The 16,316-nt window shown below is 35.0% G+C and overlaps 1 protein-coding gene across 1 annotated transcript; it reads left to right on the forward strand.

Annotated features, from left to right (window-relative positions):
• The first annotated feature begins 9,057 nt into the window (after window positions 1-9,057).
• On the forward strand, window positions 9,058-14,119 carry LOC133300705 (probable boron transporter 6). Its single transcript, XM_061500278.1, has 13 exons — window positions 9,058-9,304; window positions 9,395-9,477; window positions 9,899-10,091; window positions 10,217-10,355; window positions 10,442-10,607; window positions 10,880-11,046; window positions 11,289-11,462; window positions 11,570-11,665; window positions 11,751-11,867; window positions 11,953-12,260; window positions 12,645-12,918; window positions 13,008-13,187; window positions 13,545-14,119. Exons 1-13 carry the CDS (start codon window positions 9,186-9,188, stop codon window positions 13,572-13,574), a joined length of 2,046 nt encoding a protein of 681 aa, XP_061356262.1. The 5' UTR covers window positions 9,058-9,185; the 3' UTR covers window positions 13,575-14,119.
• The last annotated feature ends 2,197 nt before the right edge of the window (window positions 14,120-16,316 follow it).

Consider the following 16,316-nt stretch of genomic DNA (forward strand, 5'->3'; position numbering starts at 1 on the left):
GAGAAAAGAGATAGATATATAGAAAAGAGAAAGTAATATTTTGGATGACATAAAAGACATTCCAAATTTGGATGATAAAACTCGGTTCTTGGCAATTGATTTGCTTAATAATAAAAGAAAGAAGGACTTGTTCTTAAGCATGTCATTAGAAGAGCGCGTTTCTTGGGTAAATTTCAAGCTATGATGATTAATATTTTGATCATGCTATCCTTACAAGAACTACATTTTTATGCTATTTTGGTTGTAATTTGGTTGAAGTATTTGGGTTATAATTTGGTTGAAGTATTTGGGTTATAATTTGGTTAAACAATTTATTGGTCGTATTTTTATTGAATTATTTCAGTTATTCATATGGGATTTTCTTGTTAAATTATTATCCTTTCATATTGATTGAGAAAATTAAATTAGGTTTTACTTTTTTTATTAAAATATCATTGCATTTATTTGTTATTTTTTCATTGAACAATGCATGTTGTTTGGCCGATTTATTTTTCTTTGTAGTGTTTTCTTCAGTTTTATACTTGTATTATGTAATATGTGATAATTGAATAATTGGGATTTAGGGTTCCACATCTCAATTATGGGACATTGAAGCAAGTGTCCCCTATACGAAGAATATGGACTAAATTTGATTTGTGTGAGAAATGTCACTCTTAATGTCGCATTGAATGTATGATCGTCCAATAACTAAACTGATTGAGTTTAATTAATGAAAAGGTATTTGGGTGCAATTACTCATGTCTGAACCAATTGAACCTTTCATCTCACCTGGACTTTATTCCCAAAAATCAGTAATCATGACCACTTAAAGAGAACAAAATGGACCACCACATTGTTCAGTAAGAAAGAGGCCTAATACACTAGAAGTGAAGAAGCCATTTGAACAAAAAATGAAGTCAAGGTGGTATGGGGACATTGAATCTTCTAATCATGATGATGATGAGTAGATGCTAGATCAAGACAATGACAATGAAATGGAGGAAACTATGGCTTTGGATGAAGACGAAGACGATGGGAACACAAAAGACGAAGAGGCACAATGGTGGGAGGAAGAAAAAGAGGAGGGGAACGTGGATGATGCCTCCTAGGCTGACTTTAGTTATTTTAATTATTTTTTTATACTGATCCTAATTATAAGTCGGCTCTACCAGGTTTTCATTTTTTTGAGTTGGTTATGGGATTAAGGGCGTGTATGACAACCTTTTCAAAATTAGTTTTTTATTTATTTATGTTCCCGGGAACATAAATGAATAGAAAACTAGTTTGGTAAAATCGATTTATTTTTTTTGTTTTTGGAACGAACTTGTTTAATTTTTGTGTTAGGGAAAAAAATCAAAAAATTTCTATTTTTTTTGTTCCCGGGAACAAAATAAGAAATACTTGTCTGTCTTAATCACTCTCTACCATTACCGTCGTCGTCGTCGTCATCATCATTGTACCACCAATGCCGTCATTACAACCACCACCACCATCACCACCACCTCTACCCATCGCTTTCATCTCTACCACCATTACCTTTACCGTCACCAATCACCACCACCACCATCGCCCGCACTACCACCTCATCCACTAGCCACTGTCATCACCACCACTACCACCACCACCATTGCTTCCACTATCACGTCATCACTACCACCACTGCCACCAACCACCACCACCATCGTCACAGTCACTACTGTCACCATCACCACCACCACCACTAACATCACCACGCCACCGCCGCCGTTGCCACCACCACCAAACCATGTGGAAATGAAAGTGATGATCCGAAAAAAAATTATGCTTAATAGGAATTATTTTTTATTTATATTATTTGTTGCTTTATCAAACACAATTATAATTTTCAGAATAAAAATATAACATGTTATCAAACATAGTCTGCATCATTTTGACGGCAACATTTTGATCGTCGAATTATGCTTTATCATCAGGATTGCAACTGTCAAAGGTTTTGACGGCAACATTTTGACCGTCGAATTATTACTTATGATGACAAAATCTTCGATGGACTTGTCGTGGTGGCAAAATTCGTAAGTGAATATGATTTCGATGGAAATGTGCTCAATTTTAAGTAAAAAATGTCCATAGTTGAAATGGATATTTCTAGTAATGTAATAAAATGGAATGAAAATTGATTGAATGAATTTTATTCCATTTCATCCAACATCATTATTTTTTTCTCTTTCTTCTAATTTAGGGTATGGAATGAGAATAATTCATTGTTCACTAATCTTTTTACCATTTCTCCAACTTCCCAAATAAATGAATTAAATTTTTTATAAATATTTTTGTTAAATGATTACGTGGAACTAAACTTTAAATAAGTGAGGCCGTAAGCCCTTAATGGATTGTCTGGTTTTTTTTCGCTTCTAACACCTTAAATGCTATTTTTCCCTTCTTCTTCTTTGATACACATAAGGGGCATCCCCAAAACACAAAGATAAGAAAAAAAGCAGAAATTAGAAAGCAAAATAATTGAACAAGACAGAAGACAGAAACAAAAAATCATCCGGTGCAGCAGCCAAAGGATGACCCAAGAATTCCATCGCGTCAGCATGTAGTAGCTCAGATAATAGAATATTAAGGCCAAAAATCAGTGAGATACCCCCAAAACCAGAAAGAGCACCTTTAGCTAAATGATCGAACAAAGGGCAATAAGTCTGAATTGATTAACTCTCTCAGGTTTAAGAACCTTAGGAATGAACACCAATAAGGTTTTGTTAATCATCTTGATATCTTTCGAACTATTCCAAAAATGAGAGATAGCAACCAGGGACTGTGCACTAATGATATCCCAATTTGTTTGGAAAAATAAGGTAGGGAAACCACTAGGCCAGGGGCTTTAAGAGGACCCATCTTCACAAAGGCATCATGAATGTCTTTAGGAGATATAGAAGCTGACAAGAGGTCTAAATCATGCTTGTCAAGTGTAACATCCCGTTCTAGAACCGGTTTGTTAACATCGCATTATAATATTAAGCGCAGTTACAATCACATTGGCTCAATTAAAAATCCGGATGAATTTTTCTTTTTAAAACGACGCCGAATTTAAAATATCCAATTGCGTGATCATAACCATATTACCTTGCGGAATCAGATAAACCAAGCTTAACATCATGTTCTCATTCCATTTTTAAACCATTAATTTACTTCTTATTTATTTCACAACTTCTACTATATTGTAGATCTCTTCGTTAGCTACGCGTGGGTTCAAACCGCGCTCAAATCGGAGCACTGTAGCCCAAGTTATGGGTTTTCTACGAAACGAGCGCGTGAATCCTGCTGATCCCGGCGCGACCGGCGCCAGCTGTGGCACGGCGGGCGCCAACGAAACAGAAGCTCCCGATCGAAATGGCGCTAGAGGCACCAAGGTTGGCGCCAAGTGCGCCAGCTGGTGATCCCGGCGCGATTTGCGCCAACACCGGCGCGATTTGCGCCAACGCCGACGCGATTTGCGCCAACGCCGGCGCGATTTGCACCACGAAACAGAAGCTTCCAAGCATTATGGCGCGCGGTGCGCCAAAGCTCTGAAGGTTTCACCAATTCTTAGTATTTTACCTCTAACTAGAGTTGTACTTGTCCAATTCACACAATATTGGTCTCTATGGAAAGCTAAGAAAATATCTACAACTTTCATACATACACCACGGTCCAAATCTATCATATAAATTCCTCTCCAAAATTGATTTAACGGCAATTGGGCAGCATAACCTTTGTTTTCTCAACGTTTCCCAATCTAACAGCTTAGCTCCTAATAGACAATTCAGCTCCATTAATTACCAAATTTTACCCAAAAGTCTGGAATATTATTCTAGGAATATTAATATTTTTATTTTTATATTTTGGACACTTTTTCCAGTACTCATTTATACCTCTTAACTTTTACTGAGTACACTTTTTACCTCCAAAGTGACTCCAATTCGTTTAATTAAGTCTTATACTTAATTTTACTCACTAATACAGGTTTAATTACTTAATTAAAATTAATTAATTAAATACTTAAGTTTGAGGTATTATATCAAGGGTCGGCCAAGAGGTGTGGGTAGTGTGCCAAAGATGAGGCAAATTTTCTTCGAGGAAAAGCTTACCATAGAAGGACAAGATCAGGTTAATGATGTTTTGCTCTTGTTTAAATAAATTTTCAGCATCATCTTTTAATTCAGAATTCTTATTTATGTTTCTTCTAACAATGGTGATGTAGTTATAGAACTTAGTATTTTTATCACCGTCGGCTATCCACTTAGCCTTTTGGAACCATAAAATTTCTTCTTCTTCAAGAACATTATTAATCTCCAATTGCAGGGCTTGAACTAAGGACAACAGCTAAGAATCAGACAAACCTCTCCTATTGATCTGGATATCATGCAAATATTTTATGAGACGCTATTTCTTAGTCTGAATATTCATGAAAACATATTTGTTCCAAGCCTTCAAGGGATTAACAAGCTTAGAGAGGGATCATTGAGGTTACTGTGGAGGTTCCAAGCCTGATTGAGGAACCGAATAAAATTGCTATGGTCCCGCCAAGCCACTAAGAACCTGAAAGGTCTCTCCCTCCAGGACAGCTCTTTAGGGAAAAGAGACAATAGAATAGGGTTGTGATCTAAGTTAAGTCGGGGTAAAGTTTTAGCAGTAGCCTCAGCAAAAGTGGTTCTTCAAATAGCATTAGCACAAACTTTATCCAGACACTTATAAACTTTCTCAACATGAAGACATTTGGCACCCATCCAAGTAAATTTCAACCCAGAACAACCAACTTCCATAAAGTGGCAATCATCCAAAACTTCCATAAAGTTAAGAATCTGGCCAGGTTAATCAGAATACCACCTTTTTTCTCCTTAGCAAACAGAATTTCATTAAAATCACCCGTAACTGCTCAAGGATCAGCCACTAAATTGCTAATTCTTCTAAGATCAGCCCATAGATTTCTCTTGACATCTTCTCTAAGGCTGGCATAGACCACACTAAGGAGAAAAACAATACCATTAGCACAAGTACACTTCACATGAATAAATTGAGAGGACTTTTCTATAAGATCAATAGAAAAACTCTTTTCTTCCTACAAAAGCCAGATGCCACCCCTCAAACCAATAACATCTTCAACTATATGAGATTTGAAGCCAAGTTATTTAATTTTTTTTGGCCAAATCTCCACTGATTCTAGGTTCCAAGATTGCAGCTAAGCCAACCTTACGATTCTTAGAGAAGTTTCTCAGCGTAATTTTAAACGGCTTTTTCGCTGCTCCCCTGCAATTGCAGAAAATACGATTCATTAAAAACAACATAGGGTTCCAGAATTAGGAAGAACTTGGAAACTTGTGTATCGAGAAACCTCCATTTGGTCACTGTGCAGGATGACTAAATCCATGTCGTTCTTCTTATCACTCCCTTTGTTAATAGGGATAACAATAATATCAGGAGCATCTGCCAGTAAGGAACCATCCTCGAAAGTATTCGCAATGCCAGAAATATTATTTTCTTGAATAAGAGAAAGATTTGAGGGTTCCATATTTTGCCCTTCTGCTTCAAAAACAGGATTATCTAATTTTTCTTGAATAGAGATTTTAGATACTCCCTCCACCACTTCTTTACCAATCGAGATAGAGATAAATTTGGTACTCCAGATATTTCCATCTGTATTTTTAATCTAGTATCAGCCCTCACGTTCAAGTTGATAGTACGGGGGTGAATGGAGATAGGCTTAGGAGGCCCATTGAAAAAACTTTGAGGAGCTTTAGCCTTAAAAAGAGGATTTTTCCAGGCGATTTCATCAAGGCTTCTGCAGAGAAGGACATGCTTCGAGACTTAGAGTTGGAGGCCTGGTTTGGATTCTTGTTCTGTGTAGAACTTTTGTCTTTCCCTTTAGTTGACTTTTGAGACTTAGGACCTTTCCCATTAGATAGATTCGTACCAAAGGTTTTGTTGGCCACTTGCGCACTACTTGGTTTAACAGGTTGGGGTTTGTTCCTTCTCTGGACAATCATCTAGAGACCCACCCTTTGATTAGTCGGGAGAAGATGGGGATCAACAGGGACCTCCATAACTACTATAGGAACTTCCACAGCTTCGGTAGGAGTCTTCAAAGGTTGCATCTTGGCCAAGTCAGGACATAAGTCCTTATTACGGCCATAACAACCAAAGTGAAGGCATATAAGGTATAAGCCTTCATATTCTATCTTCCTTTTATATCCTTCCAGAAGATATCACCTCTTCGAGGCTTGGACAAGTCTAAATCAACACAAACTCTAGCAAATCTTCCCCTATCTCCATTGGTAGTGGTTCTATCAACTTTTAGAACTTTCTCAATCTCATTACCAAGGTAGTTAAGAAAAGGAAATTCAAAGAATTCCTGAGGAATACCTGTTAGACAAATCCAAGCTGCTACTTTGTGTATGTTGGCCTTCTTAAGGTCGAAGCAAGGCTCCCATTTGCGAATAGCCAGGTAGTGTCCTAAAATTATCTAGGGTCCTCCAGTAATCGCAAAGTTCAGGTCTTCAAGGTTAGCAAACTTGATAGAGCAGAACTCATTCCCTAAGTCAGCCACAATGATGGAACCTGATTTGGCCTAGAAGGATTCCAATTTCTTCTTCATGAAACCAACCCTAATCTTCCTACCTAGCAATTTCACAATGAGTGCATTTTGCCAGGGCTTTTTATCCTCATTTTCGCCTCGCGAGAGCACTTGATGTTTATTGTCCCATCTTCCTTTAATATGGTTTGAAATGCCCAATCCGAGACCTCACGTAGCATAGGGTTCAGGGTTTCGAACACCTCTGTTTCTAGATATGCTCCCAGTTTTGAAAATCTCCTGCAACGCCATTCTCACTATTGGTTGCCTCTGCCCATGCTTGGACTTCAGTTCCGAGTGTTCATCCATGAAGGAAGCAAGGTTTTCTCCTCGATTAGCTGAGTTGCTCGCGAATTCCTCTCCATCTTTCGATTGTTTGATACTTTTCCTCAATTCAGACAATATCTCTTGTTGTTCAGTGTTCAGGTTTTCCATGGAAATCAGTTTCTAAATGAAACCGTAGCAGATGGTGAAAAAATTGTGCGCGTGTCACTCACGTTCTAACCCATGATCTTAAAATACAATTTTAAATATTATTTCTCTTTAAAGATAAGATTGAGTCTATCCAATTGATACCTAACACCAACGATATCTTGATAAGATAATGACACCAGTGGAACTAAATTGTGCCACGACGAAATTAATCTTAAAACAAATCCTCGCGTAAATTTAATAATTCAAAAACATAATATAAGATGAAAAATTAATTTAAAAATTAAAAAATATTTAATGCATGTAAATATAATTTGGTTTTAATGTTTCTGTTTTTGTTGCAAATTGAAATTTTCTGTCACACCCACGTAAAAATAAGTGAATCTTATTATAAAGAGAAAAGAGAGAAAATCTTAGTAGGACTCACTTACTTTTATGTGAGTGTGTAGCTAAGAAATTTTTTTACAATAAAAACCAAAACATTCTATTTTTGTGTAAAATTTAGAATACATATATTGGAATTAATAATATGATATTATTTAACAAATAAATAAAGGGTTTAATATTTTTTATTTTTGCTGCAGAAATATTTATGCCACATTCACGTAAAAGTGAGCAGATCCTATTAATTTTTTTTCTCTTTTTTTTTCATAATAAGAGCTACTATTTTTTATGTGAGTGTGATATAAAAATAAATTTTTTTTTTTTGGAGTTACCCAACCCTAATTATCTCTTTGAGACGAGTTGGCTCCCTCCGGTATCCCCACGAGCTTCGACTCTTTGAGTCGGCTATGAGACTAATCTGGAGTGCGAGGGAACAGTGATGGCTAAAGGTTCAACCACCTCCTCAAGAATGCATTCAGCGGGAATCGAACACATATCCAACCGCACTAACTCAGCGCCAAGTTATCAACTGAGCTGCACCCATTGGGTTATAAAAATAAAAATATTTTCTAATGCAAAAATAAAAATATTTTTCCCATAAAAAAAAAAAAATCAATCATAAATCACTTGACTAAAATCCGGATTAATCAATAAAATAAAATAAAATCAAAGTGAGGCTTGTGAAGGTTCGAAGGAGAAAAAAAAAAAAATGCATGAACAATGATGGAATCTAAGAGGACCGCATCATGAGGGCATCCGATCGATATCCTAGAATGTTACAGATGTATCTCTTCTCCAAACAACCCCACAAAACTCGCTCATTTGCTTTTTCAACCCTTTCTAATTTTTACATGTCACCCTTCTCTCTTCCCTGTCTCTCTGTCCCCCTCTCTCCCTCTCCCTCTCTCTCTCTCTCTACCCTCCCCGCGTTAGAGAGAGAGAAACATACCAGAGAGAGCCACACCCTCCGTAATCTGGATTCTCCGGCGACCCTCTTCTTCCACATTTATCACTATTACCTCAAGCCTCCTGACCCTCCTGCGTTGCACCATTTCCTTCTGAGGGTCCATCTGGGCCCGCACTTCATGTACCATTTCAATTTCTATTACATTCCCATTTCCTTATGCAAAATAAATTTTGTGCATCGTTAATTTATTATATAAAAAGTCATGGTTTTGTTTTGTTATTCGTTACTTTGTCATCTTTGAATGCATGCGTTATTAATTTATGTACGTGCTGCTATTGCACATGCATGCAGCATATGAGAGGTTCTTCATTATGCTCCTCTCTTATATATAACAGGATTGGTTTCTTCATTTTCACCACCCATTTTTACGTGTCCTTTTTCTCTGATGTTCATGACAAGCTTTACTCCAAATGACGGATTAAAACTTTTCATTCTCCTTTGCCCACTTCTCCTCAATTAACACAGAAGAAGTTGCAAAACAAAATTATTAAACAAAAAAAAAAAAATAATAATCGGGAGAGTAAAAAATGAGGATTTTGAAATTTACCCTCATTTTCTATTATTTCATTCTACGACCGGGTTCTTTTTCTATCCACCAAAGTCCTACTTGTTTGACCTGCATAGGTTCTTAGGGTATTGAACAATATATATATATATATATATATCATGTTTGTTTCATATGTTTTGCTAGCAAACCTATGGAAATCCTTGATTTAATTTCATAGTGTTTAAGAAAGGAGAAATGAGTTCCCAAAATTTCCTTTACTTTCATATGGTTTGTATTATATTTTCTTCTGGTACTTTACTCAAAAGCAACTGAAATTCTCTTTATATATGTCTAAACTCTTTAATTCATCAGCTATGGGACCGTTTAAAGGAATAATTCAAGATGTCAAAGGAAGAGCTGAATGCTATAAGCAAGATTGGGATAGTGCAATCCGTTGTGGCGTTAGGTAATTCTTGTCCATCCCCCCTTTTTTTTTTCTATCTCTCTGTGTGTGTGTGTGCCCAATTTTGATATATGGTTATTTGATTAATGCTAGGATATTGGCTCCAACTTTCTACATATTCTTCGCTTCTGCTCTCCCTGTCATTGCTTTTGGAGAGCAACTTAAGGAGGTTACAGGTAAAACTTCTCCAATGGTTTCAAAATGTAACCTTACCTGATAGCTTAATATTTTGGGTTGAAATTGATTCTTTTCATAATATAAGTCAGAGTATTAGTGACTAAGTGGTCACGTGTTCGATAGTCTCTATCCCAATTCTAAATAATTAATTACATATTATGGGATTTTATAGTACAAATAGGCTGAACTTGATGTATCATCCATTCTTCGAACTTAATGTGCTCTTGTGTGAAGAGATGTATTAGAGAAATATAAAATTATTAATATAACCTCGCTCAATTGTCTAAGCTTCTGAGCTGAAATTGGTTTCTTTACCTCTTTGAAGACAACAGTATAGTGATAGAGTCACTTTCAGGGTTTTGGTGGATATTACGTTTGCTGTTCTATAAGCTAGCATCGATTCATATCATGTTTTTGCAGGTGGAAGCTTGAGCACAGTGGAAACATTGGCATCTACTTCTATTTGTGGAATTATCCACTCAATATTTGGTGGCCAGCCTTTGTTAATTGTAGGAGTTGCGGAACCCACTGTCATAATGTACCATATTCTGTTCGATTTCTGCAAAAAAAGGCCTGAACTTGGGGCCAAGCTTTTTCTTCCTTGGGCTGGTTGGTATGTATAGCAGTTAACATTACAATTATGTTTTGGCTTTTCCATTAGTTCATTGTTCACTTGTAATTCTTGAATTGTAGTATATTTATATATGTTTAACTCTTACATGCTAATCTGTGTTGCAGGGTTTGTGTCTGGACATCACTCTTGCTAATACTACTTGCAATTTTTAACGCGTGCACAGTTATCAGTAGGTTCACAAGAATTGCTGAGGAATTATTTGGCATGTTGATCACTGTCCTTTTTTTTCAACAGGCAATAGAGGTTATATTATTGCTAACTCTTTCTAGCACAATAGATTGTGAGTTTTTCACTGTAGGATTTAACCTGACAATTGTTTGTATCCACAGGGACTCATAAGCGAGTTCGGTGTAACCAAGACTGAAAATCCATTGTCAGAGGAATCTCAATTTCATTGGCAGTATACTAATGGATTACTTGCAATCATTTTCTCTTTTGGGGTGCTTTTCACTGCCATTAAAAGCAGAAGAGCAAGATCATGGCATTATGGAACAGGTAAATATCTCCAAATATCAATCTACCATATATGACCACACACAAAATGTTTTCATGTTAGACTTAATTTCTCTTAAAATGCGGCCTCGTGTTATAAAGGGTTATTACATCTATTGTGAATGAGTGTATAGTAGAAAATCTTACCTTATATTTGCAAGAGGCTAATTACATGAATTGAAACTTGTGACCTCCAAATCACATGGCATCAACACCAACTGTTGTGCCAATTTCTCTTGTCATTATTTTAATCTTCATTTTGGCATTCAATGCAGGGTGGCTACGAGGTTTCATTGCAGATTATGGGGTCCCAATGATGGTAGTGTTTTGGACTGCACTATCTTATACTGTACCAGGCAAAGTTCCATCTGGTGTTCCTAAAAGGCTGCTTTGCCCACTTCCCTGGGAACCTGCGTCTCTCTACCACTGGACAGTAGTGAAGGTATTGTTACACACGCAAGTAGTATAATTTTTTCATCTTCTTATGAAACATAATTAGTCCCTTCCATGGTGCAGGATGCTTAGCACAAAATATTGTTTTCTTACCTCTGTTGATTTTCATCTCTCCCGTTGCTCTTATATAAGACGTGCGTTCAACATTGTGAATGTGAACCGCGAGCAATGACTAATTTCATGTTATGCAAGTCCTAAAAATCATCTAACATGGTTGAATGCAAACTGCAGGATATGGGGAAGGTACCTTTGGTTTATATCTTTGGGGCATTTATTCCAGCTGTGATGATAGCAGGTTTATACTTTTTTGATCACAGTGTAGCTTCAAAGATGGCTCAACAGAAGGAATATAACCTTCAAAAACCATCTGCCTACCACTATGATATTTTCCTGCTTGGAATAATGGTATGTTATTTTGTCTAAAAGCCCTGCTTCCTATAAAGTTTTGTTCATTTATGTTAATTCCATTTATAAAGTTGCATGACATATATACATATCCTTTTGATCTTTAGACTCTGATTTGCGGTATTCTTGGCCTTCCTCCATCAAATGGAGTCCTTCCTCAGTCTCCCATGCATACGAAGAGTTTAGCAGTTCTCAGGAGGCAGGTAAGTACCATCTTTTGCATCAAAACTCTTTTTTAAGTCTAAAATATCAACTCAAATAGATTCTATAACATCTATCAATTTGCAGTTGATCCGAAAGAAGGTGGTAAAAAGTGCCAAGGAATGCATTAAGCAACAAGGGAGCAACTCTGAATTATATGGAAAGATGCAAGCTGTGTTTATAGAAATGGATACAGCACCTACTGTAAGTATTGCTGCCTTGATAGATATTTGTTTCTAAGGGTACATGTCCAAGATTAACTAAATCAACTTTTTAAAATTTGGTCCAGGATAAAGAGTTGGAGAATTTGAAGGAGGCTGTAATGAAATCTGATGTAAAAGATGGTGCAAAGGAAAATTTTGATCCAGATAAACACATAGATGCATATCTACCTGTCCGGGTTAATGAGCAAAGAATGAGCAACTTATTGCAATCTCTCCTAGTTGGTCTATCTCTTTTAGCAGTCCCTGTCATCAAAAGGATACCTACCTCAGTTCTATGGGGATATTTTGCTTACATGGCAATTGATAGTCTCCCAGGGAATCAATTTTGGGAAAGGATATCGCTTCTCTTCATCACCCCAAGCCGGCTCTACAAGTAAGTATATTCTTATGAGTAGAGTTCTAATCAACACTACATGGTTTTGAAATTGAAGATTGCTTCATGGTTTCCAAAGTTCTCTTTTATTTGTGATTGTGATGGAAATACCTTTTACCATATTAGCAGAGAGCTAGTAATCTAGCAAGAGTACAAAATTTAATTAACATTCTCCCAAGGAGTGTGTATGTACTCTAGAAAAGAAATTGCTTTCACATTCTCTCAGGATGAAATGCACCAGAAAATTCTCATGCACATCCATTCCCAATGTCTTTAAGTCTTGCTGCAATGATTGTCATTTCAACAACTTGCTCATGCATGGTACTTGAACCATAATCACGTGTTCAGTTTTGTCATTGTACTAATGCTTGTCTGTTTGGGCAGAATTTTGGAAGGTTCTCATGCCTCATTCGTGGAGTCAGTACCATTCAAGACCATAGCTGCATTTACACTCATACAGTTTGTATATTTTGTGATCTGTTACGGATTGACATGGATACCTATTGGAGGAATATTGTTTCCACTACCTTTCTTCCTTCTCATAACAATAAGAGAACATTTGCTTCCAAAGCTATTCAAGCCTAACCATCTTCAGGAACTAGATGCTGCTGGGTACGAGGAAATTGTTGGTAATGCACATGCTACCCATAATATGAGGGTAAGATTTATTATGAATACATTTTTTGTGCATATTTGTATATACTTTACAATCCAAGGTTTTAAGTAATGTTGAAAATGTTTGATCAGGATAAGGAGCCACATGATACTGACAGTGATGACAGATCAGAAGATTATTATGATGCAGAGATATTGGATGAGATGACAACCCACAGGGGAGAATTGAAACTTAGAACTGTAAGCCAAAATAGTAGAAGCTTAAGCAACCGCAGCTTCAGCTACAGCTTCAGTGAAGACAGGCAGTTTCAGGTAAAGGACTAATAGAACCATTTAAAGGTTTCAATTAATATATACTTGTGTGGGACACAACTTTATTTTTTTAGTGACTTACACAAAAAGTATGATCGATCATATTTTGTGTCAATCTGAAAAGTTATTTTTTTTTTTCACTTTACACGTCAGTGATGTGACTGAGGAGAGAAAAAAAAATAACTTTTGATTTACACAAAGTATGACCGGTCATACTTTGTGTAAATCACCTAAAAGGACACAAGTTTGTGTCGTTTAAAAAGATACTTCTTTTTTCCTATATAGTATTTATATTATTTTTGTCTTTGGATGATGAGGGGTGTTAGCTAAAAGTGGCATGGACTTGGACTTGGACAGGTTTACCCTGAAGAAGCTATGAGGATATGATGAAGTCTATCTCCATTGACCTTTTTTTTAGCATGTACAAATGGGGTTGATATATGAGTATTATCTCCTATTGAATGTAATGCTCTAGATTCTTGTAAAGTCAATTAAGATTGAAGACAATCTTATATACGGAACAAGAAATTAAGGATTCAATCGGGTGAAGAGAAGAAGTGCACTGGTGAATTATTCATTTGAACTTTGAAATAGGCTTCAGTATTACCAGAATGTTGAGTTCAAGGGTCATTTTCCTTCTTTAGTTGAATACTAAGTTCAAAAAAAACAAAAACAAAAACCAAAAAAAGAGGGTGGAGGAGATACTGATATGATATGAGAAAGAAAAGGGGGAGGAGCAAGGAAATGAGAAAATCCAAAAATACCATACTTCTCTGGATTTATTTTTATTTTATTTTTTTATTCTTTCTAACACTTGCTCTTTGGTTACCATAGCCAGTTTGTAAGAACATTTATTGACCCAATATTTAGATCAAGTAGCAAACCAGCCTGAGTGCTACGCAGCATTATTTTGTTGGTGATAATCAACATGGTACTGTATCAAACATGGTCCACAATAACTTTTTTCCTAGAAAAATTATTGTGTACCGGGTGCACCGTTATTAGATGTTCCTTTTTCTTAAAATAAAATTTTTTTATGACATTTTTATCTTTATCATTTTGCTTATTTCCTTTTATATCCTGACTTTTTTTTACTTTTATAAAAGGTGCACATGCACCTTGTCCAGAATAACTTTTCTCTAATTCCACCGCCTTTAATCTGAATAAATCTTTGATATTACTGTTGTACTTAGATTTAATGTATTTCATCAATAAGAACATTGCACATCAGAGAGAAAGAATCTGTTAGAAAAAAAAAAATTAACTAACATGTAATATTTTTATTAGTGAGATGTATTGAATCTTTGATACACCAATAATACCAAAGATTTATTCCTTCAAATATGTACCTTTCGAAAATTGTGAACATATATTAATCATTTCTATGCTACATTTGTTACTGGCTTCGACTTTGAAAAACACGCCTAGATCGTTACTGTGTTTCTAAACATTGTTTTCGTGCATGCCGGACTCACTGTTTTCAACATTGTTTAAAAACATCGTGTAAGATGGAGATTCTAAGTTTAACGGATTCTATAAGGAATGAAAATTGTTGCAAGAAATTTGTTGTATGAGGATATATATATATATATATATATATATATATATATATATATATATATATATATATATATATATATATATATAAAAGAGAGGAAAGATATATATATATATATAAAAAAAAGTGTATATACAAAAATTGGATTTAATATCACATGAGATAAAATTATATTTTGCAAACCCAGTATATATATATATATATATATATATATATGGCAAAATGATTTTTGCAGCTGCTGTACCTACAGCATGCAAGGATACACGTCCGAATCCTAGGATATGGCAACGGATTCTGAGTTTTTTTTTTTTTTTTAAAGTCGTGGGCCCACTTTTCTGTGTCAGCTGTAGATAACACTATCTACGGCTGCTGCAGAAATGTTAAGCCCTATATATATATATATATGTATACCCTCATTTTTTTCTATAAATCTTAAAACGATGTTACTTTGAGATTGCATGAGATAGAAAACACTTCTCCCATAAAAATTATCAGAAAAATATTTTTACATTGACTGCAGATAAGTTATTTGCATTTACTCTCGAAATGATCTCACTATAGGGTTGAAAAATTAAAAAATTATAATGATAAAGACTATTATAACCCTGAAATAAATTAAAATTATCAAAATACCTTGATTTTTGTCCCAAACAACGTCGTTTTGAGCTCAATGCAAATAAGTTTTCTGCCGTCACTTGCAGAAAAAATGAACCCAAAAATTATTCAACCCGCTTGAACAATTATAATCTTGATAACTAGTCGAACTCTTTACAAAAATTTTTATGTAATAATCTGAAAATAATACATCAATTCATTAAAGGGAAGAGTTATATTTACAAAAAAATAAATTTACAAATTGTATTATTTATTAGGGGTTGTACACTATATGTTGAGATATACTACCCGTGGTACATGTATATTGTATATAGTGTAGTTTGTAAATAAAAAATTTGTAAATATAACTTTCTTATTTATTAAAACAAAAGACGTTGAATTTTCTTAAATTGAATGTAATATTGCTGAGATGCTTGAAATTTCATGGTAGACATTTAAATCGAGCTATAGTTCAATTAAAAACAAAAAAGGCTGAACATTAGATATTCCGGATTTGTTTGATAAAGAAGGAAAAATTATTTAGTTTAGCTTAATAAAAAATGTTTTACATTGATTCATTTGTTTGATAAAAACTGGCACAATCTTGTAACAAAGGTGGTTAATAAAATGAAATGAAATGCTTCATTTTGCTTCAATAAAATTCTAACTACAACTCTACAAGTCATTTGAACACAAGTGTTATGGTGGAAGAGCAAATAAAAATTTAAAATTGAACTAGAATTTATTTTATTCTATCTTAATTTTTTAGGTGCTTTTTAACTCGGCTTGAATAAAAATTGATAATAGTGAAGTTGAAATATAATGCAAGATTTAGGGAGAAAAAATGTTTGTCATTTTAAAATATATTATTTCATTAAACAAAATAAATAAAAAGATCGTGCTTTGGTACATATTTATTGATATTTTACATTATCTCTCCCTCACAAAATTAGAAAGAGAGAGAAAGAAAGAAAATG

This window comes from Gastrolobium bilobum, unplaced genomic scaffold (genome assembly GCF_033153095.1).
Source record: "Gastrolobium bilobum isolate Gb01-03AN ecotype WA unplaced genomic scaffold, APGP_CSIRO_Gbil_v1 utg7932, whole genome shotgun sequence".
In the NCBI taxonomy this organism is placed as follows: domain Eukaryota; kingdom Viridiplantae; phylum Streptophyta; class Magnoliopsida; order Fabales; family Fabaceae; genus Gastrolobium; species Gastrolobium bilobum.

Coding starts and splice junctions, on each gene's coding strand:
- LOC133300705 (XM_061500278.1), top strand. CDS start 9,186: ATGTCTAAACTCTTTAATTCATCAGCTATGGGACCGTTTAAAGGAATA. Junction 10,356..10,441: donor TTTTTCAACAGGCAATAGAG/GTTATATTATTG, acceptor TTGTATCCACAG/GGACTCATAAGCGAGTTCGG. Junction 11,868..11,952: donor AAATGGATACAGCACCTACT/GTAAGTATTGCT, acceptor AATTTGGTCCAG/GATAAAGAGTTGGAGAATTT.